The 22,093-nt window shown below is 37.7% G+C and overlaps 2 protein-coding genes across 7 annotated transcripts in view; one reads left to right on the forward strand and one right to left on the reverse strand.

The window, feature by feature from the left end:
- kcnj5 (potassium inwardly rectifying channel subfamily J member 5) overlaps nucleotides 1–22,093 on the forward strand; it is a 69,521-nt gene that overhangs the window by 11,878 nt on the left and 35,550 nt on the right. The window lies entirely within an intron of this gene.
- On the reverse strand, nucleotides 975–8,948 carry kcnj1 (potassium inwardly rectifying channel subfamily J member 1). Its single transcript, XM_004916171.4, has 2 exons — nucleotides 8,854–8,948; nucleotides 975–4,127 (listed from the first exon to the last, which is right to left on the reverse strand). The coding sequence occupies exon 2, from the start codon at nucleotides 4,103–4,105 to the stop codon at nucleotides 2,987–2,989; it is 1,119 nt and encodes a 372-aa protein (XP_004916228.1). The 5' UTR covers nucleotides 4,106–4,127; nucleotides 8,854–8,948; the 3' UTR covers nucleotides 975–2,986.

Genomic DNA, 22,093 nt, shown 5'->3' on the forward strand with positions numbered 1-22,093 from the left:
AATATAGGAAGGCTGATGTTTTTTCCAGCAAAGCTAGCAACTCTGTGCTAACCTTTCTGTTCTAAGGTTGCCACTTTACACTGGTAATAAATGTGTAATATCAGCCCTGGCCTTGGCCCTTGTCTCCTTTCATGACTGCTTGAGTGAAAAGTTAATTTTTCAGGGGTGCTATGTGTGTAGCATAGGGCAGATGAATATTTTCTATTAAAAGAAGATTTTTGCTGTTTTTATTGTATAATGAAAGGGTTTTAAGCTACTTTTCTCACACTAACCTCTCTGGTTATTCCATTCAGATAGAAAAACAATTAGGGCATCAGAGGGAATAATGAAGTCTGAAAAATACTTTAAGCAAGATGTGTGTGAATTCAGGCACCATTTTGTAGTACTACATTAGGACAGCCCAGCCTGGTATATATTAAGGTATTTATATCATTGCTTTTTGTTGGGACCAACTGCAATATTAGTATTAGAATGTTAGATTAATGAAATATTAAATTATCACTTTTTGCCAATGATCTTAAAGGGCATTTCTATTAAAGATTATATAGGCAGCCATAAACAAAAGAAGCCCTTGTTTTTTTCATGTTAGAGAATCTTTGTCGAAGCTCTCTTTAAAAGCACAACTGTAGCCATTAAGCATAAAAAAAAAATATTTTGATAATGTGAGTCAGCTTTTGTTTTTTTGTATAAACTTTCTGAATAGATCCATGTAATTTCAAAATCTGTAATCTAAATTTCTGTGTGATTGGTTGTGCGGTCATTTATTAGTTCTGTTATTCTAATATTTTGTTTCTGGAAAACTGGTTGTTAAAAGGGGGTCTATACATTTCATATTATAAACAGCAGATGAACACTTTGTTCAAGATTAGAAGGGATGATTGGGTCAAAGCTCTCTAAGCCACTTCTTTGACTTATTATATACAGTTACTAAATTAAATTATGCAAACCAACTATTTTATACAAAATAATATTTCTTTTTTCACACAAGCTCAGGCTGGTTTATTTTTCACATGATACAGATACATTTGTATGCAGATACATGTTAAGGAAGCAAATAGAAACATGCCAAAGTCTGATTTTAACACTCTGATTTTTATCACTCCATAAATTACAGATTACAGTCAGCTATAGTTTAAAAACCTCCTCTCCCCTCCTTAAAATATGTGACTATAACTACCTCAAAATAATTACAGTGAGTGTTTCTCCTCTAATGCTGCACTCACTAGAAAACCAATTTTAACCTTGATTTATGTTTAGAGCTAATAATACTCCAAAAATGTAAAAACGGGTAATAAATAAATAAACTTTAAGAAATGGGTAGATGAATAGTCTACAATATGCTCATAATGATATAGATCCATTTTATTATACAGATTATTGTATTGCATATATTTGAACTTGCTACAAATTTATTATATATATAAAATCTATAGATATTGGTACAATAAATTAGGTTAGCATTGTTATTTCAAAGCTTGATATAAGTTCACAAGGACATGGCTCAGTGAATGTATTAAAATGTAATGCTGCGTTCCATGGGGAGTTCTAATAACCTCATACGTTTTAATATCTCGTGTATTCCCTATTCTAATATGTTTTAGCATGCATATGTGGAATGCCAGGTTAAACTGATCTTTCTATTCTGCAGCCTTTCTAAGGTTAAAATATCCCTCCACTGTAAAATGTAATACGTGTTTTAACTGCCATTGTGCTGCGCAAAATACTTAGTAATCCATCTGTGCTCTTTTAGCGCTGCTAAATGTGGAAAGCTGTGATGGAATTTTATCAATCAAAATGATGTGCATAAACTGCAATTTTGGTCTTCAGTCCTTAAAGAGGATTAGTGATGAGCAAATCTGTCCTGTTTTGCTTTGCCATAAAACTCGCGAAACAGCAAGAAAATTTGCGAAACGGTGAAAAATTTGCGAAACGCATTTGTCGCACAACTTTTTTTTGTTGCCCACGTCTATTTTTTTGTCGCCTGAGCTATTTTGACATGAGCACGCCCAAAAACAATTCGCCAATTCACCATGCCTAGCGAAAAAATTTGCTCATCACTAAAGAGGATATTAATGGTACAGTGACTAAGCTAATAAAAGATATGCAAGGTGTATAAGCTTAAGGGGACCTTACAATAAACTCTCTGCTGCTTTATTCATTAGTAGATCCTTCCAGTGGGAATGGATATGAGAGCATACATTTAGATTAGAAGAATGTAGTTTTCATCTTAAAATGCAGAAACATTTTTTTTATAGAGAGAGCTGTCAAGTCCTTTTTAAGGATATCTTACAAAAGTGACAAATTACTGAAATTTACTCTTAGTACAAGTTGATCCAGGGACTGCTCCGAGTCCACTTGGAGTCAAGAAGCAATTTTTTTCCCCTTATGAGACAATTGCAGCGCTTCAGATGGGGTTTTTTGTCTTCCTTTGGATCAACGGTGTCATTTTTTTTTTCATCTACTATATTACTACGTTACATGGTACAGCCATATAGCACTGGCATGTATAAAAAAAGAGAACAGGACCATGTTGTAGTGTGACAGCTAGAAAAGAAGTCATTGAGGAATGGTGGTAAAATCTTATTAGAGAGGCTGGTATATTGTATAAGGCTAACCTGTTACAGAGAGAGGTTAATAACCCATTTATATTCTTAACAGCTGGTGTTAATAAGTGTATAAAATAACAATTGAAGTAAGGGAATGTAATTACCTCATTTACATGTGTATATGATCTTTTGTGATCTTATTTCATAAGAACTACAGTAAGTATGTTTTTGTTCTAATCTTTTCATACCTACAACAAACATCTGTTAAAGTAAAAATATAATATTTATATGTACACCCCTTTTAGAATGGCATTTCTAAGTAAGTGTGCTACATGTAACATTAATTTTCTCATGGAGAATCAATAAATTGCAGTCACAGTCCTTATGGACTTTGAGATTACAAGTATAAGCCAAATCTTAAGGATAAAGTTCTTGTGATACTACATTTTAGTGTCAATGGTTTCTGGTGGTTCTGACAGGGCAAATCCTGGATTATCATATCCTTTTTTGCTTTTTTCCCTGGCATCTTTCTCATTTTGAAGACAAAAGGCACAATGGGGTGTTTCTACCTCCAAAGTCTTGCTGAAGTTGGAGAAATCCACACGATATTTGCCTTCCTTGGTCTTGGACACAAGAGGTGCAAAACGGTATCCCCAGAGCACTTCATCTGGAATGAAGGATGTACGAACTTGGCAGGTAGCACTTGTGGACTCGACAGTTCCATCAAGGAAGACCACTAGTTCAAAGTCATGCTGCAGTAAAGTCTCGGCAGACATCTCAAAAAAAGGACTATCTTTATCAATAATGTGATAAATTGTTAGTGGGGAAACAAAAAACAGATTCTCACTTCCTGCGTCGACTGTAAATTCAATGTTGACTTGATCTAGTATGATTGTCTCTCCTTCTGGAGTCACAGTAGTTTTTAACAGCTTTCCATAAATATGACTCCCAATTAGCAGACTCTTTCTGAGATTTGCCACTCTGATAAGAAGACAGAGTTTTCCTCCTCTCTTGCTTATTACTGCATTTTTGCTAAAGGTGATGGTTTTAGCTCTTTTTTTGGGTCTTGAAATCTTAGCAAGAATAGCTCCACACATAAATGAGTTAATTATTACCCCCAGAATTGACTGAACCACCAGTAAAAATATTGCTGTGGCACATTGCTCAGTCACACAACGAAATCCATACCCGATTGTCACCTGAGTTTCCAAAGAGAATAGAAAAGAGGAGGTCAAGCCATTTATGTTTTCCACACAGGGTGTGTGATTTACAGAAGGATTAAATTCTGGAAGGTCTTTGTGTAAATAAGCCACAGCATACCACAATAGGCCAAAAAGGAACCAGCTCCCTAAAAAGGCAGAAATAAAAACTGTCATTTTGTACCTCCATTTGAGGTCTAAGATTGTGGTCCAAATATCAGCTAAGAATGCCACTCTTGATTGCTCTTCCACATTTCCAAATTCTATATTACACCTGCCATCCTTAGATACGAGGCGACTTCTACGTCGTTGGCGCTCTGCCAGATGCAAGTTTAATTTCTTCCGAACGTAAGACAACATTATGACCCGTGAGCCGCGTTGTCTGGAAGAGAAGCAAAAGTCAGAAAGAAGTTGTTCACTGGAAAGCAAGTCAAGAGCAAAAAAAATAAACTTTAAATGAGTAATTCTTTCACCAACTATTTGCTATGCACCAGCAATCTGGAGCCATGCCAAATCATAACAGAGCAGGACACAATTTCTATAGCATAGAAAAAAGAGAAAGTGGAATGCCTGCATCACATCGACTCCCCAATTTTTATTAAACTTTACTGCCCTTCTGCATCAAGCTATAGAAGAAATCATTTTTTTTACATTTACTTATTGCGACTTTCCATATTTATACTGCTTCAGCCTTTTACTAGTTTAACCAAGCAGTAAGTTCTAAGATCATGCCTTGGGTTATATTTTTACTTTATTATGCTGCCAACGCTGTAGTACACCATTCAGTATAGAAGTCTGATTCTAAACATAACAAATGTATTTAGTCAGTTTTGGCATATAGTACAGGTATGGGACCTGTTATAGAGAATGCTCAGGGGACCTGGAGTTTTTCAGATAATTTAGATCTCTGTTCCTTAAGTCTACTGAAAAATAATTTGAGCATGTTTTGCAGATCTGTACAATAAATGGATTTATACACTGAACATACCAAATTACATACAAAGCAACCAATAACTAGGACAAGAGATGAAGAGGGTCCTGCCCAAAGAGCTGACAATCTAAAAGAAGGGGTTGAGACACAAGGTGTGGGAATGGGCAAGATCAGAGTTAAGCAATGTGAGAGATGCAGCATAGGGTAATTCTAAACTAAATGGGTAAGCTTCTCTACATAAAGGTGTTTTTAGAAATATTTTGAAGGCAGAATAATTGGGGGACAGTCAGACAGACTGTGGACATAACCCCCATAATTATAAATGGGGAAAATTATTAATGGGAATAAATAAACGTGACGTGAACAATTATTTATTTATGCATATTTATATAGGTTTAGTGGAGGTTTTGAGAGCCTCTGGAAAATTTTGTGAACATTACCAATAGAAAAATGTTTGCATATTTTATAGTTTGCAATTGCACCAGTGCACTGCAAATGTAATGAAAGTTCTTAAAGAGATAATGACACCTAAAATGGTTTTACATTTATCATAACATTGCCTTTGCAAGCTATTTATAATTTTTCTGTAATTATACATGATATGTGCAATTAAAGAGAACCCCCCCCCCCTTTTTGTCATGAGCTTAATTAGTTACACTTTTGTAAAAAAAAAAAAAAGTTCCAACAACATTACCTTAACTTCCAAATAAATAATTTCCATATAATGTATATATATATTTTTAAATAGACATAGCTGATTCCACAGATTGAAATGAAATCATTTTTACATTCTTTAGGCTGACAATACAACCCCTACCTTATTTTGTTCCATAATGAAGAGGGATTTTGGGCCTTATTCTCACTGCAACTCTCCATAGTGGGTGGTGCACACGGGAAAGCAAAGAGATTGCATGTCCCAGAATCCACCACTTCACAATGGAAGAAGGTGAAAGAGAGGTTGATCACTCAGTGAGAATAAAGTGGGAGTGGAGAGCTGGTCCCAACAACACAGGCAGATCATCAGGTGTTTGAGTAAAAAAAAAAAACATTTATTTTTGGTTCTTTTTTTACATTGTGAAATGCAAAATGTATTTCTTACTCATGAAAAACTAGTCTATGAAAATCTATTGCCCATGCAGCTGAAAAATCATATTATATTTGACATATTTTGTGCAGAAAAGTTAAGGTTAATATCATTTAAAGTCAACATGCTATACTTTTCAGGAGCATCCAAGACAATAAGTAAGCTTAGATATCCATCAGTATACAACCCTATACCCCATCTACTCCATTTGGTCCCCATAGAATGGACAGTCTCAGCAGCTGGAAACATATACTGAGGACTCTAAACAGTTAGATCCAACTCCAATGGTCCAACAGAACTATATAAGTAAATGTTTTTTCTTAGATTTAGCAGAGGTAAAGAGACTCTTTATATAGGGCAAATTGGAATTCTCTCAAATTATTATCCCCAGTGGCTGAGCAATAATACTAAAAAGAAAGTCATTAATTGCAATAAAATACTTCCCATTTACAACACATACAGCACACACATCAGACTAATTAAAAACATAAGAAAATCCCTTAACTCAGGAATACAATCACACATTTATGCACAGTGGAAGTGGTGTTTGATTTCTGACACCTTCTATACTCTCGCACCCCTGGGAGATGACAAACAACACCTCCCTGGGAAAACTATCTATTGGGTTCTAAATGCATCTGCGCATTCTACATGATTAGGAGACCTATAGTTCCATTGTGTTTCTGATCTTACTGCAAGTGTTAGAAAAAAAATTAGACATTACCCTGATAGATTACCCGGACAGGTACATGCAAACTTGTACTGTAACCTGTCCCTCTTTCCTCTGAAGTGTTTATCTTGTTATTTGGAGGGAAATTATGTTACTTAATTCCCCCTGGAGTTCACTTTTGCATATTGAAATTCATAGGGAAAAATATTATGGTAAATCCTCAAATAACTTATGCATAACTGTGCTTTTTAAATTTCACCTTATATATATGAAAAGCTCAATCCAGCATGTATCTCATAATCTCATAAATGATAGTCATTGCAGTGCTAAACTCTAATATTGTGTCCAAGAAACACAGAAGCAACAATTAAGGCTACCAGTAGTGAGGACCGACTCAGGGGAAGGAATCTTAAAAAAAACTAATATTCACCTACCAAGAGAGATCTTTAGCTGGTAGAGTATGAGTAGACTGTGCTGATGTCTCTATTTATATTGAATAAAATTAGACTCTTACGTCGATGTCCTGTTCTGTGCCAAATAGCTTTACTGTAAATATTGCAGCTATTATTCTGGTGAACTGAGCTATAATTGGTAAATACAGTTTAGTTACTTCCTTTACTAAACACCTTTTCTTTAAATGTGAAATTCAAAACTTTTGTAGTTTGCTTTTTTGTTGGCAGCAATACCTGTCTTTTTATGTTGCTATGAAACAGAGTCACAAAGAAAATCCCATTGGCCTAAACAGTGCTTTACATTTTCTTGAAAATTAAAAAAAAATGTAGACAATTACATAACTTTTACCACAACTGTCCCAGTCCTTGAGCTAAGCAGTGTCATGACAAAGGATGACTGGTCTCTTAAAACAAAACCCAAACAGAAAACAATTATACAAAAAATAATTATTAAAAATCTGCCTAAGTGATTTTATTTTTGTACCTGCAGAAAGCAGACTTTAAAATAGGTGTCCTGTCCTGCTCCAGTTAATATGACTTGGCTCCTGGCTGATTAGGGTGCAAGTTCCTAGTAATAAAAGTAAAAAATGCTCTTGCAGTCACTTAAAGACTTGGCCTAATTGTATCCAGTCAACAACAAGTCACTTGAGGAAGGGCATATCATTGTCCTGAAACGTTTGATCCTGCTGTTTGTATCTGAAGCACCGCAATAAACAACTAGGAACACCCCACAGTGATTATACAGGTATTGTTGCTTCATCTTTATTTGGATATATATACTGGCAGTGGGGGAGGCCAGTTGCATATCTGTTTTCCCCTCTACATTTCATATTACTAATTGTATCCAGTGACTGCTTGAAAACCTAAAATTCCACCAACAGCTTAAGAAAGAGGTAAGTTCATTAACAGTCTGTAGATCAGTGTCATAAAGAGTTCAGCCATGTCAGCAGCAGTTGCAATATCTTTAAATAATGTAGGCAAAACATAGAACTTTTCAGCTGTCAAACCAAATTCATGAGCAGTTCATTCATCCATCCATCCATCATCTTTGGCTAAGCTATAAGGTTTGAAAATTCATAAGTGCACCCCCCTTTTTTATTTCTTTAGGGTAGGCTAATTTAAGGGGAAGGTTCATATTACCCTTTTGCTGGTTTGTCCCCAGTCAAGAAAGCATTCTACAATGTAAATGATCATTTAGCCATCAAAAAAGTAGTAGTATCACAAAAATTGTTTCTGTGAGATTATTCAAATTTAGGATGTACTTTAAAAACTGAACTGGTAAAAAAATACAATTGGACACAATTAGCAAATCTTTGATACTCCACTGAGCAACCTACTGTATACAGACTCTTCAGCTGCAATAGTGCATAATTATGATAAATCATAAGGTAACAAACTATTTTTTTCATATGCAAAGACAAAAATCAGACGGAAATTAGGAAATATTTAGAACGTAATTTAAAGCATCTTGATTTAAAGAGCAAAAATTGTACCATACCTAGGAACCCAGTGCAACCTGTCAGACATTTGCTTTCAAGCAGACTATTTAATGCCACCTGCGGATTAGTGGAGCATTTGTATGTTTAAAATCCTCTTTGTTTCAGTGCTAATGAGAAGTAAATGAAGCAAGAGTTCTGCCATTTCCAAGATAATCTGGCCACCGAGATCATGGTTTCTACATTATATCAATGAGTTGATTTTGCTTTAGATGAATAAGAAGTATGATAGTCCCTGCTTACATAAAAATATAAATATACAGCTTTAAAATAGATACCCGTGTGTTTTACTGACCAATAACAGTCATACTAAACACAAACTAAAAGTAATCACAACATAAAAACAGGTTATATTTTCAATTTTGTTGAAAAGGATGTGAAAAGGATGTCCAGCATTACATTGTATTGTTAGCTATTAAAAGATAATTTTGCAGCCATATATATATTATTTTAAGTTTAAAGACTGTATATTTACCTTTTATCCAATGCCTAAGTATTATTAAAGGTAGTCCTTATTTTCTGGCTTCTACCTTACTGGATTCCTTAATGAGTTAGACAGAGCTAGCAGGCTCTGTTATATATCCAGCTCAGCCATGCAAAATCTGGTTGTACCTGGAAAAGGTGGAGTAAGGCATTGCTAATTAAGTGCCTCTAAACAACAGTTAGCACAGCAGCTGTATGCTGCAAGGACAATCACAATAGTACCTTTTTCCCTTGTGCTACAATTTGGTTTGTAATCATTATATTATATTATTATATTATATAAAATTATATAATATATTGCAAAAAAGGCAGAAGTGGGCTTACCAGAAGTTGCGTAACCTTAACTATCATAGTACATCCAGCCCCAGGAACAGATGTTTTTGCTTAATTCAAAGATGATCATTGATCAGTTGTAAACAAAACCCAGATCTACGGACAAGTTTCCACCTGTTTGACCTAATTTGAGGTTAGTAGATACCTTAAAAGACAGACACCTATAGATCCAGATTAATCCTTTAACCTGTGGTCAATGTAAATAGTGCATATAATGTCTGAATGTAGTAGCCGGGGATGCGCTAACTATCATACAGCAGACCTTACTTTTGCCATACTCTGCAAGTGAATGGGGGGCCAGGGTAGTTAGTGTTTCTGACGGGGTCTGAAAATTCTTTTTTACGGGGGTCTGTCCAAATTATGTTATGCTTCTGGGAGCAAAATAGAAAAAAAACATATTGGGGCCGATTCACTGAAGGTCGATAACGCTTATCGCATGCTTTTTTGTGTTAAAAAGCATGCAATAATTAAGTCCTGATTCATCAAAGTCATTTGGCATGTGTTGACGCATAACGCATGCGCAAAAAAATGCACTACCGCAATGCGTTATTTACCTCGCATTCATGTGATTCACAAACACACATGAAGCGTTAAATGCACTAAATTTTGCATTAGTCTGTGGGAATATTAACACCTACTTGGGGCAGGCGTTAATTAAAGAAAATTGTGGTTCGTGAGCTTTTGGCAACACAATATGGACTTTGCAGTGGGATTTTTTAAAGTATGTGTTGGCCCTAGAGTGATGCAGCCTCCAGTTTTCAGGGAAATGGTAATTTTCAGAACAGTAGTTATCCGAAAGTAATGGTTACGTGTGTAAAATTGTGCACTAAAATAGCAAGCAGTGAAATACTGTATATCTCGTGCAGCAGGAAATAACGCGCACGCGGGGAATTAACGCAAGAAAAAAACTCATTGCGAGTTAAATAACGCAAAGAACATTGAGTCTTAATTATGATGCCTTTCCTTATAGTGAATCAAGTGTAAGTTGCAAAAATAAAAACGTGATCAAATTTTTAACGCATGCTATAAATAGCGCTCGTTTTATTGCCCTTTAATGAATCAAGCCCATTGTCTGCTTAGATGCTTGGTCAGAGAGCTTTGTAGATCTAAGCGGAGCTTTAGATATGTTTCCCCAAAATGACACATATATAATCTATTCAAACATTTTTATTAGCTGTAATTTATGAAATCCCCTCCCTTGTGTACTGGAGTATTTAGTGCAAAATTGCATCCATGATTGCATAGTTACAGAGCATTTGTGGCAGGGGATTTCAGTCCAGCCTCTGGTTTATACCTTGTCCCAAATCCAGCCAAGATGCAAGTTGCAGCACTGCAGTGACAATGCAGCCCAATACTGGGCCCTGCTTCATCCTGTGTCCACTAGCACTTCCTAACTTGTGTTGGGAATGGGGAATAGGGAGAGCACATGCTACTTCCAGCCTGGACCTTTTGATGATAGCGCTGCCAGTGTATAGCTCCAGAAGGGGGGTTATGGGCAACAATGCATTCAGACTCTGCATTAATCCTGTTTGGAATTTTGGAGGTACGCATCAACAAATATGAATTTTTTGAAAGTTATTCATTTCTTCACAAATACGATAGAAATATGTCCCTGGTGTTGGCCTTTGAAAGTTCTACTGGGAAAACTAAAATTTGTACACTTTTAGATTTATTTGCTTTGGAATATTTCCTCAATAACTATGGGACACCTACAGAAACCTTTTTGTTGTGGTGTTTCAAAATTATTTTTGCCATGTTAATGAACACTAGGGAAGGGTCGGTGTGCTTTAGAATTCTCTAATGGGTTGCAGAAGTACAGTAGAACCCCCATTTTCAGATTACCAGGACAAAATGGTGTAAAATCTGGGCAAAAATAAAATGTAAAATCAGGGAAATGCATAAAAATAGTGTTAAATGAGGGTAAACTTAAATGTAATGTAAGTTTACGAGAGTAACTATAAAGAAGGGCAAGTGGCACATGATGACGGAAGTAAAATTTAATGAAATGGGATTTTAAAGCAACTGACTGCAGGGAAATATGCGGGCCCACATCTGTGCTTGCTGTCGTAAATGACCCCTTATATGTTATCCACTTCAGTCTTGTGAGCTTATTATTATTATGTTTAGTTGTTTCTGGAGCCATTTAAACCTTCTTGTAATATTTTTGTACTGGTAAGAAAACTGAATTGCCCACAAAAGCACAAACTTAAAAGGCTCTACAAGGCAGAAATACAAACCACGGCACCACTACACTTTCAATCTTTGGCATACTTTTTTAGTAAAAACTAGTGATGAGCAAATTGGGCATGGGCGCGTAAAAATAGGGCATGGCACATCAAATTGGGTGTGGTCATGTAAAAAAAAGGGTGCGGTCGCATAAAAAACATGGATGACAAAAAAAAGACACGGGCAACAAAAAAATTGTGCGACAAATGCGTTTAACGAATTTTCTTGCCGTTTCTCAAATTTTATGGCAAAGCAAAACGGGACAGATTCGCTCATCACTAGTAAAAATATTATCACCTGGCATCCTATATACTATCAGATGGAAACCCTATTTGTGAGGTTTTTATTGCATGTTTACCAGCTCTGAGCAAGTTAAGCAAGGTCTGTGAGTTGCTATATCTCTACCTGCTGAGAGGGATGCAGAATTAAATGTCTATTCAAGTGCATAGCAACCTTATTTGGTACTAAATAATAAGGGGCCCATTTACTAACATTTGTATTTTTTTCCTTTTTCATGAATCGTAGTTTTTAGCACTAAAAATCTAATCTTGCTAATACACAAAAGTATGAAATATGCTTTAACACTACACCATCTAAAATCTGTTGAGGTCATGTAGAAGTCAATGGTAGCTGTACTAAGCAAACTGTAACAATCTTTATTTCATTCGTGGTTTTAGACATATGTCATGCAAATTGTTCCTATTGGTAGGCATCAATATTAGACAACCTGGATCATGATCACAATGTCATTTATGTGAATGCAAATCAGGATGACTTGCAAGGGATGGGGTTTATGTATTAAAAAGGATATATTTCTCTGCTAAACACCAAGCTTTAAGGAAATGTTCTAGTGCCATGTAATCCTTATACTGTGTCAGTATACTGGATTTGCCAATAACAGCATTAGACTGCAAGATATATTGCCACTTGGTTGGTGTCGTGGTGCTAAGCAGTTGACAGCTGGTGTATCATAGCTGCTCCATGGAATTTTCTATTAATCTTGGCTTGTGGGAAAACATTATGCTGAGAGCTGAAACGAGCCATTGAACACATGCTAATGAGATGCAGGTACTAAAACCCAGGGAAACAAGCATTGGAAATATACAATGTGATATTCTTTAGCATGCCACTTAGCACATTTAGTTTCCATGTGTTTGTGAGTTGAAGGTTAGGGTATTTATGTATTTGTCAAGGCACTGTGACACATGATTGTATACTATAAATAAACTATAAATGCTTTCTTCCGCCTCTAAGGCAACAAATGCAAGACTGCATTGTAAAATGGGAGAGACAACTACAGTTTTTCGTATAAAATTTTGGTAACGTAGCAATAAAGTGCAGTTATTAGTCAGTCAAGGCATACTTAATAGGTGGAGCTAAGGAAAGGGTCACAGATCATGTGACAAATTAGTCTCACCCACTGCACTGTAGTATTCCACCAATTGTGCATTCTGGCCATGCTAGGACAGCTCCCATTGACTTCTATAGGGTAACCTATAATTTTGAAATAAAAAATATATACTGTGCCAGTCAAAAATGTTTACAGGGTAACCCTTTTGAAATAAAAAATAACAAAAGTGGTATAAAGGTGATACCTTTATTGGCTAACTAAGATAATCATACCAAGCTTTCAGAACATATCAGTTCTGGTAATCAGCTTGAAAAAGGAACTAAAATGTTCTAAAAGCTTGCTATGATTATCTTAGTTAGCCAATAAAGGTATCACCTTTATACCACTTTTGTTATTTTTTATTTCAAAAGGGTTACCCTGTAAACATTTTTGACTGGCATGGTACATTGTACATCACCTTTTCCTGCATTGACTTCTATATAAACCCATAAGCATTTTAGATGGTGACGTTTTACATTCCAATTTTCAGGTTTTCTGCACTTAATAAATATCAGACATTCAAGTATTTGAACCATAATTCGAATTTGTGAAAAAAATAAACTCGAATGTTGATAATTCACCCCCTGTATAAATGATGACTGCTCTCAGCTTTAAGTTTTAGATTAACTGCTTAACACATAAAATTACTCACTGTTGGTTAGTTATTACCTTTCTTTCTAAATGAACAGTTCTAATGAGATAAATAGCACCCAGAATTTGACATGGAGGAGACATAACTGATTATTTTACCTAGGTAAGATATGCTGATTCACAGTGATGATGGAATTAACAAATACTGTAGTGTGTGTATATTGTTTCAATGTAGTGGATTTGATGATCAGATTAACAAATTCCAAAGCTTCTCAAAGTGATAAAGTGATTCCTACACTCAGATTTATACAGGTGTCTATCTAGAAACCATTGTTATGTGCTATGCATAGTACTGGTAAGATAAACAAATATCATAGTTGGTAGGGGGGCACTTCAGTTGGTTCTTAGGCTTAAGGTCATCTCACCTAAGCTCATTGTTAAACAGGCTTCTATTTTTTCAAACTAGTGAAATGAATGAGATTAACACATTTCAGTGCTGCATGGCTTATTAAAAAAAAGAAAAGCTGAAAGTTTAAATTGTATCTAATAAAATGAATCATGACTTCATACTGCACACCACAAAATATAAGTTGGTGGTTGGAAATGTTAAACTGAAATGACTGTCCACACAAGAAACTAGATATAGATTCTTAAGGGCAGGATGATTTAGTGTTCATGGCTGATTTTGCTAAGTACAACGACAATATAAAATACTTCCTCATAGTAATCAACATACTTTTAAAATATGCCTGGGATGTTATTTGCACAATAAAACTGGCCTGAGCTGTTACAAAAGCTTTTTAATCTAGAGAAGATATATTCCAACTACTTTCAAAATTAAACCAATCCAATAGGGGGGTCACATGATAATTTCAAAATATAAAGGCTTTCAGTAAAGATTAAAAAATACATAGTATACCTTCATGACAAGCAGGTAGGTTCAGGATACTCAAGTGGCATACTGTTAATAAAAAACTCATTGATGTCCATTGATGGCTACTATGAAAGAAGGGGTATTGTTGCAAAAAGAATACACAGGACCAGTACTGGATTTCTAATCCGGGCACCCCTAGGCCAGCCCCATTCCCCCCCCCCACGCCGTGCCGTGCCTGTGCAATCCCCCCACCCCCATGTGAGCGAGCGCAGGGGAGGTCCCCATTGCTCTGTATGGGAGAAAAATGGCATGCCACCCCCAAATTTGTGCCACCCTAGGCCCGGGGCTTTGTGGCCTCTCCACAAATCCGGGCCTGCACAGGACACAGGACAGATAGCAACATTCTTTGTGGGGAAATTTGGTTAAAAGTCAAATTTAAAATCTGTAAATAAAACTAAATGCAGAAGTATCCAGTTCATCAATTTCAATAATTTAAATGCGGCACCGGATTTCTACTGGGGGCACCCCCCTATCCCCCACTCCCCCCCCCCGTGAACGTGCACCCCCATGCGCCAAAGTTAAAACTCCTATGTTACTATAGCTTTTAGCTAAGTTTAGCTTTGGTACCCAAGGGGATTTAGTTCTCTTTTAAGGGTCCACCATCCGGCCAGTGACAATCCTGTAAGCCTTCATGTTCTATGCTACTTCCCCCCTTTTTCCATCTGCCAGTTTCTTCTATTTGTTTCTCCCAGTCATATGCCATTCTCTCCCCAACCCACATTTGCAGTTCTACCTTCTTGGTCTGCCTGTGTGAGATTCTCATGATCTCTCCCTATATCTCTTATGTATTTCTACACTCCATCCTCCCATTTCCACCAGCTATTCTGCTTTTGCTATGTGCCATGTACTCCAGATTCCCCCTTTCTTCTCTGGGCTTTTTAATCTATACTTGAACCAGCTATTGAACCAACAAGTCTGTATCAACCTTCACTTACCACTTTCCTTTTCATAGAACACTTCCAAACATGCCTCTGGCTCTGGATTCCTTGCTTGGAGCATACTGCTCTTATGTATTATTATAGAAATCTTCTCCCTGAGCCATTGCATTAGCATCCGCAGAAAAGCTTGTTTCTCATGCAGGAACTACTTAGCTTCTGTGACTAACAAGGCTCCTGCTCCATGAACAAACAGAGTTAGGGCAGAATAAATATTGTAAGCTAAGTTAATATTTAAATGAGAACTAAACCCTAAAAATAAATATGGCTAGAAATGCAGTATTTTATATTCATAACTTATTGCACCAGCCTAAAGGTTTATCTTCTTTATAGTAGTAATGGTCCAGGCCTTCAAGGTTGTCACAGGAGTGCCCCATCTTGGATTCTGAGTGTCAGTAAGACTCATGCTCAGTTTGCTCAAAGCTACTGTTGAGAGGCTGAGTTTAGGGGTCATCGCAAATTATCATGCAGAAAATGAGGTTTGCCTATCATAGAAGCTGATGCTACAGGGCTGATTATTAAATTCTGATGCTTATTGCACTTTTCAGAACTGCCATGTATTGTGGATTAATTACTAGTCAGGCTTGCATTGGGAAATTTTTATTCAGAATATTGTATCCTAAGCTCAGTAACTGGCAGCAGCACAGAGCATGTGCAGGGAATCAGCAGAAAATAAATTGGGGAGCTACTGGGGCATCTTTGGAGGTACAGATCCTTTCTGTTAAAGGGCTCTGGTTGTCTTCAGCTGGTACAGAAGCCCAAAGTATAATAAACAACTTCTTTTAATATACTACATCTTTGGGATTCATGATTTTTATGGTGTACTTTTTATTTCTAAATGACACTGTTTACATAGCACATAGCACATTCACTCTACCATCTAAAATTTTATTTTTGAACAAGCAAATGTGTTTTTTTAGCTGTAATACTGGTGTGTAGGCAGCCAATTTAGTGCATTGAGCCTGAGTCTGAGCTTTCCGAAGGAGCCAGCGCTACACATTAGAACTGCTTTCAGGTAACCTATTTTTTCTCCTACTCCCATGCAACTGGTGGAGTTGCAAGCTGGACTTGGATTTCTTACTATTGCTTACATTGAGTACCCAATGATTAAATAGCACAAACACATATGCAACACATCACCAACAAACATCTAAATGTAATTTCTAACAAAAACGAATGAAATACTGGAACAGTGATGACGCACATATCCAAAATGATGCCAGTGACACTCCTGTGTATTTGGTACACCTCAATCAGTACCGAAATTCACTTTACAAATGTAATGTGAATTCTTTACATGTAGCTATCCAACATTTATTAAAGGAGAAGGAAAGGTGATTATAATAGCGTACCTTATACCCCAGGGGTAGCTGTGAGAGTGAGATGCTCTTCCTTCTTCTGTCCCTGCACCGCTTGCGCATGTACAGTAGTTTAAAAAGTAAAACTTTAACCAACAAGCCGGCTATTTCACTCTACTGCGTATGCACTGGCCCTGGGATCACAAACAAATAAGACAGGAGGAAGAGGATTGCTCGTTCGCAGCTACCCCGGGCTGGTGCAGTTTTCTCCAGAAGCACCAGCCTAGGGTATCAGGTAAGCGATTGCAATCGCTAGGGGTTGCCTTAAGCTGGCCATACACGCACCGATAATTATCGTGCGAAACCTTGTTTCGTAAATATTCGGTACGTGTATGGCAAGTCGGCGAGTCGACCGATATCGCAGGAGGCTGCTGATCGGCCAGGTTAAAAGATTTTGATTGGGCCATGTGTGTGGCCACCTTAACATCTTGGCACCCCCCAGTGATTTTACCTTTCTTTCTCCTTAAATAGATTGATGTCAGATTCAGGCCATAGTGATTCATTCATTTAAGACTGGTTGGTGATGATCCCATTGTTTTCTATTAAAAGATCTAAGGACAGTTTAAATTTTGATTTATTTTTTTTAACCAATGAATCAAATTTACTGCAGAGTAATGCTGAGGTTGTTGATAATGGAACATTAAGATTAGTTATGTCTGTTCTTAGAAACAGACGGTGTAATTAACTTAATACTTAGCGCCCCCCCATATTTTTTGTTCGGCAGCTTTCCAGTTTGAAAATTCAGCCATTATCTAGTTGCAAGGTTACAATTTACATGGTGGTGACAGTAACAATAAAATTGTAGCCTCAAAGAGCAATACATTTTTGGATACAGGGCTCAGGGACCCCCATTGGAAGCTTTAAAAGAGGCACAAGACAAAGGTTTATATTTCAAAAGACAAATAAAGACAAACTGAAAAGTGTCTAAGAATGAGATATTTTTTAACATACTAAAAGTTAGCGTAAAGGTGAATTCCCCTTTCAAACATTTACATAACGCTATGTGTTGCTTGCTTGCTATATAATAATGCCAAAACGGGGGGCCAAACGATCGGATTATGTGGGCGGCAATGGGGCAGTCGGATCGGGGACCGCATCAACGAGCCGATGCGGTCCCCGATCCGACCGGATTTTCTAATCTGGCCGATCGAGATCTGGCCAATTTCAGGCCAGATATCGGTCGGCCAGGCCGCTCTCTGCTCTCCCCATACACGGGCCGATTAGCTGCCGAATTGGTCCAAGGGACCGATATCGGCAGCTATAGTCGGCCCGTGTATGGGGACCTTAAGTGAGATGCAGTCTAAGTCTAAGAGCCAGCTGAGGTGCCCCTTGCCATCTATGATATTTGTGTAACTCATCAGTACTGTGCATAGCATATAACAATGGTTTCTGGATAGACACCTGAATAAATATGAGTAAAGGAATCACTTTTTGTTAATCCCAAAAAGATTTGAAATTTGTTAATCCCATCAAACACACTACTTTGAAACAATATTAGTATATATAACAATGAAGTTGTTTTGAACTGAGGACCAATGGTCACTTGTTAAATTTGCTCAGGCACTACAGCATCTGTTAATCCTATCATCACTGTACATAGAATGTAACGAAGCAATCAGTATATTTCACTCAGGTGTGATGCTCAGTTGCAGCATCTCCTTGTCAAATTTTGAATGCTGTCAACCTCATCAGACCTGTTCAAGTTTTGCATACTTTTCCATGCAAATAGTAAATCTTGGTGCATTTAATAATAATATAATAATAAGCCTGCATCTACAAATGCGTATTAATGGGTCTTAACTTGTTGGAATGTCCTATAAAATATGTCTGCTCATGTTTAATTTTCTCAAAAAACTTGTCTCCGCATGTCTATGGTAGTAATTCCTATAACTAGATTTTGTTAACATATGTATTTATTTATTGATTACCTGTTATTAATATAGCACCAACACATTTCGCTTTGCACAGGCTATACATCATACACATCAGTCATACATCTTGTATGTGTCTGCAGAGCAGTACTACTTATAACCACATTGTGGCGCTCAGGTAGAACCCAATATTGTGGATGCCATTTCACAAAATGGCTGGAAAGTAGCACCACAGGGTTCAGTAAGTATTACACAGAATCATTACATGAATTTACAAAATGGGACTGTGAAGCAGGTGGAGCCAGTTTTTGCAGAGAGTGAAGAATAACATAGGGTATTGTATTACACAAAATGGTGACAAATTAACAAATTGGCAGCTGTGCAGGGAGTGGTGACTAGGGTAAGAGCCACCTGCCTAGGGTGAAACGGCGGGAGGGGCGCTAAGATGGTACCTGTTCTGTCTACCACTAGTTGCCGCCACTGCTGCCACTTGTCACCATGCTGTCTTCCCCCCCCCCCCCCCCCCGCAATGTTATGTAACACTTGTTTGGCTAGGATATGGCAAAACCCAGGCTAGTGATAGGTATAGAGCATGTGTTACATGCGATCTTAATGCACAGGAGTGGGCCTCCGCTATATAGGAGGTATTAATGGAGCTGAGGGTGTAGTTGAACTACAACTAGATAGAGCTTGTGTGGTGCAGATAGAATAATGGACGCCAGAAAAGTTCTTGCTCATGAACTATAGTACATTTATTTGACAAAGGCACAGCTTAATAGTGCGACAGGGTTATACTCACAGACACAGCAGTATAGCATATGTGATCACCTTGGAAGCTACAGAGGTGACACTTAGGCACAGAATAACCCACTTGGAGGATGCACAGAGGATTAGTTGACACCTGAGATATAGACCTTTCAGAAGGGAGTGTTCCGGCCGACTGTGGTCCAGGGGAGAGCTCCTAACACTGGTACCTGGCGTCTAATAAAACCAGTCCCTAAAGAACGACTACAGAGCCGGGGTGGACTAAACCCTTTTACAACTCCTGGTTGGGGCTATTAACTGCCCTTGCTAAATAGGCTGACTACAATCACCACTCCTAGAGGGTGCTATTAATGAATCTGACTGTGCTGGCTTTACCTCGTTCACGGGGCCCTGTCCCCCGACTTAGCACTAGGGTAGGTGGTCCCCTAGGGTACAAATGGCTTCTGGGCCTATGTTCTGGTCCAGGCTCAGTTGGGATCTGTCCAGAACACAGCATGCGGCCAAAAGAGGACGCCACTTCCTTGTGCAAGACACTATATAGTCTGCCAAGGGGAGTGGTTTACCTGGGCTAAACCTATAGGGGGTAACCTAATAACTGAAATAGGAGTACAGAGGGCTCTGCTCTATAACAGCACAGATTAGATAAAGGTAAGGGATAACACCATAGGGAGCTTAACCCTATGGGTCCCTACAGTTACTGTGCATGCGCGTGGAAGTTCACATGGGGGAGCTAGCCAGCTGGGTTGCCTAGGGCACTAGGTTGGCTTGGCCTGTCCCTGTGGTGATATATTGTGCAGTGGGTGTGGCCAGAATGGACAGTGGGCAATAATACCTGATCTGTGACTGATTTTCATTTTATGAAATGTTTATGATACATATTGTATATGATACATCTGTTAGAGAAGCAGATGTATCATATACACTGCACTGCAGAATATTTTTATTTCTTTACCAAGATGTACCTCCAAAACACTCGAGCAGGTATATGTTCTTTAACTTCAAAGATTTATTTTGTTTCAGCACACCCGACATACATAGAGTGAAGTTGTTGTTTTGGACCACATACTTTATTTCCAATATTTTGGTAGCTTTTTCCTAAATAGAATTAGCTTTCATTCTATCAGGTTTACACTCTTCCCTTTTTCACCAGCCATGGGATTACTATCCCCACCCATTCCTCCGCAATCCGACACTCTCCAATAGTACCCCTTTACTCTTCCAAAACAATCCTGGCCTGAAGCCACAATACCTCCTGATCTGGACCTCAAATCTAAACAGCATTGTCTTTTTAGTTTAACTCATCTCTACTTCCCCCTGTTGGCCTGTGGTATGAATACACTCTGTCACAATATTGGCACACTATTACTATCTAGTAGCCATTTTTAACAAATAACAACCTTTCACAGTAACCATATTCAGTCAATATATATGTATATAACTAGGGGTACCTCACCTGCCTACCCCTAGTCTGCACTGCCTTGTCATTATCCCCACCGTTTGTCATTGCGCTGAAGGAGGGGAGGGTGCAGGGGTGAGGTGGCCGACCACATTGCCTAGGACCTCCCAGCACCATATACATTTTTTCATTACACATCAGCCTTCAACAACTATTTTCCTGATCAGATGGAATTTATTACTTTAAGACCTTAAAGGAACAGTTTAGTGTCAAAATGAAACTGGGTAAAATAGATGGACTGTGCAAAATAAAAAATGTTTTCAATATAGTTAGGCAAAAATGTAATCTATAAAGGCTGGAGTGGGCAGATGTCTAACATGACTTGAGGGGGTGTGTATGGGACATAACTGTTCAGTTAGTTTGCATTTGAATCTGACCTGTGTGCTCACAAACTAACTGAACAGTTATGTCCCATGTGGCCCCCCCTAAAGTCACTAACTAAGAGGTTAGAGAGCTGAAAGCAGGAAGTAGTATTCTGGCGATTATGTTAGACATCTGTCCACTCCAGCCTTTACAGATTACACTTTTGCCTAACTAACTATATTGCAAATATTTTTTATTTTGTGCAGTTTATTTTATCCAGTTTAATTTTTACACTGAACTTTTCCTTTAAAGGTTTTTCCTAAACATATTACCAAAGATGGCTGGGCCTTGGCCACAAGTTCCAGTCTTGGATAAACCTTACACGAACCCTTAAGCATGCCCGAGAGTCAACAGAGCCCTCTCTAGGCTCTCATTCATAACGAATGGCACATGTTATGGATACCCCCTTTCTCCCCTACTATTCATACTTTATCTACAGATAATTAGGGACAACTAGTATATAATGGGCATCGACGTAATCATTTCACCACAAGATCCAACTATATCTTTCCCCGACTATAAGAATTTAAGGACTACGGCAAGATTAGCAACCTCAAGATTAATTTTCAAAGAGCTAACCTTCTCAACATGTTCTTGACCAAAAAACATCTTTATCTGGTTAAACTATTTTTCCCCTTTAAGGCTAATCACATCTTTAAGTTTCCACAGAACCAACCACTCTAGAAAAAAACACAATCCACCCCTTTTCATCTTATCACAGGTGGCCACATAAATATTCCTAAAATGAATATATTCCCTGAATTTTTATATCTTTCCCAAGAGTCTCCTATGCCATTCCAAATAGCATTTTGGTGACATCATTTGATACATTTGCTCAGGCACAGGTAGAATTTTTCAGCTTTAGCTGAAATTTTGTTGGTACACGTGAAGTCACTTCTGGAAGTGTGCATGACCTCACTTCTGGGTATCGCACAAAGCATTCCCATCGGTGACCTCAACTTAAAAGTTGACAGCTCTGTAGTGTGAGAGTACCAAGCAAAATAGTGACA

The sequence above is a fragment of the Xenopus tropicalis genome, chromosome 7 (assembly GCF_000004195.4).
Source record: "Xenopus tropicalis strain Nigerian chromosome 7, UCB_Xtro_10.0, whole genome shotgun sequence".
In the NCBI taxonomy this organism is placed as follows: Eukaryota; Metazoa; Chordata; class Amphibia; order Anura; family Pipidae; genus Xenopus; species Xenopus tropicalis.

Bases quoted from the DNA above. Each gene is read 5' to 3' on its own strand.
- kcnj1 (XM_004916171.4), bottom strand. From the start codon at position 4,105: ATGTTGTCTTACGTTCGGAAGAAATTAAACTTGCATCTGGCAGAGCGC.